The following is a 525-nucleotide window of genomic DNA, read 5'->3' as shown; positions in this document are numbered from 1 at the left end:
CAGCGGGCAGCGGGCACCGCGGCGGGCGGGCGGGAGGACGGGCATGAGGGGCGCTCCGAGCGGCCCCGGCGGCCGGGCCGGCATCCCCGCGGCGTCCCTCCGCTAGAGGAGGGGACCAAGCCTATCCTCCTTTGCAGCAAAAAATTACATGTATATATTATCCGGATAATATATACATCGATTTTATTTTTTTAAAAAGTTTATTTTGCTCCATTTTTGAAAAAGAGGGAGCTGGGTGACAAGCGTTTTTTAAAAAAATATATAAATTATCCTTATTTTCTGTTATTTGTCCTCGTCCCTCCCCACCCCCTGCTGAAGCAAGAATAAGGGCAGGGACCGCGGCTCCTACCTATTGGTGATCCCCTTCCCCATTCCTCCCCCGTCCCAACGCCCAGCACAGTGCCCTGCACACAGTAGTCGCTCAATAAATGTTCGTGGATGATGATGATGATGATGATGAAAAAAATGCAGCATCAACGGCAGCAGCAAACGGACCACGCGAACGGTGAGCAGCCAGAGCCTGGG

The 525-nt window shown here is 53.0% G+C and overlaps 1 protein-coding gene across 1 annotated transcript in view; it reads left to right on the top strand.

The window, feature by feature from the left end:
• The first annotated feature begins 339 nt into the window (after positions 1 to 339).
• The window catches only part of LOC103251642 (voltage-dependent L-type calcium channel subunit alpha-1D-like), a 6,410-nt gene continuing 6,224 nt past the window's right edge, over positions 340 to 525 (top strand). Inside the window, exon 1 of the mRNA XM_021708355.1 lies at positions 340 to 505. Within this exon, the coding sequence (XP_021564030.1) occupies positions 439 to 505 (67 nt within the window). The 5' untranslated portion in view covers positions 340 to 438. The remainder of the gene's footprint in view (positions 506 to 525) is intronic.

Source organism: Carlito syrichta, unplaced genomic scaffold, assembly GCF_000164805.1.
Source record: "Carlito syrichta isolate Samal-C Ts95f unplaced genomic scaffold, Tarsius_syrichta-2.0.1 Scaffold59673, whole genome shotgun sequence".
NCBI classification, from domain to species: Eukaryota; Metazoa; Chordata; class Mammalia; order Primates; family Tarsiidae; genus Carlito; species Carlito syrichta.
The sequence above is the reverse complement of the archived record's forward strand: the minus strand, read 5'-3'. Positions and strand labels throughout refer to the sequence as shown.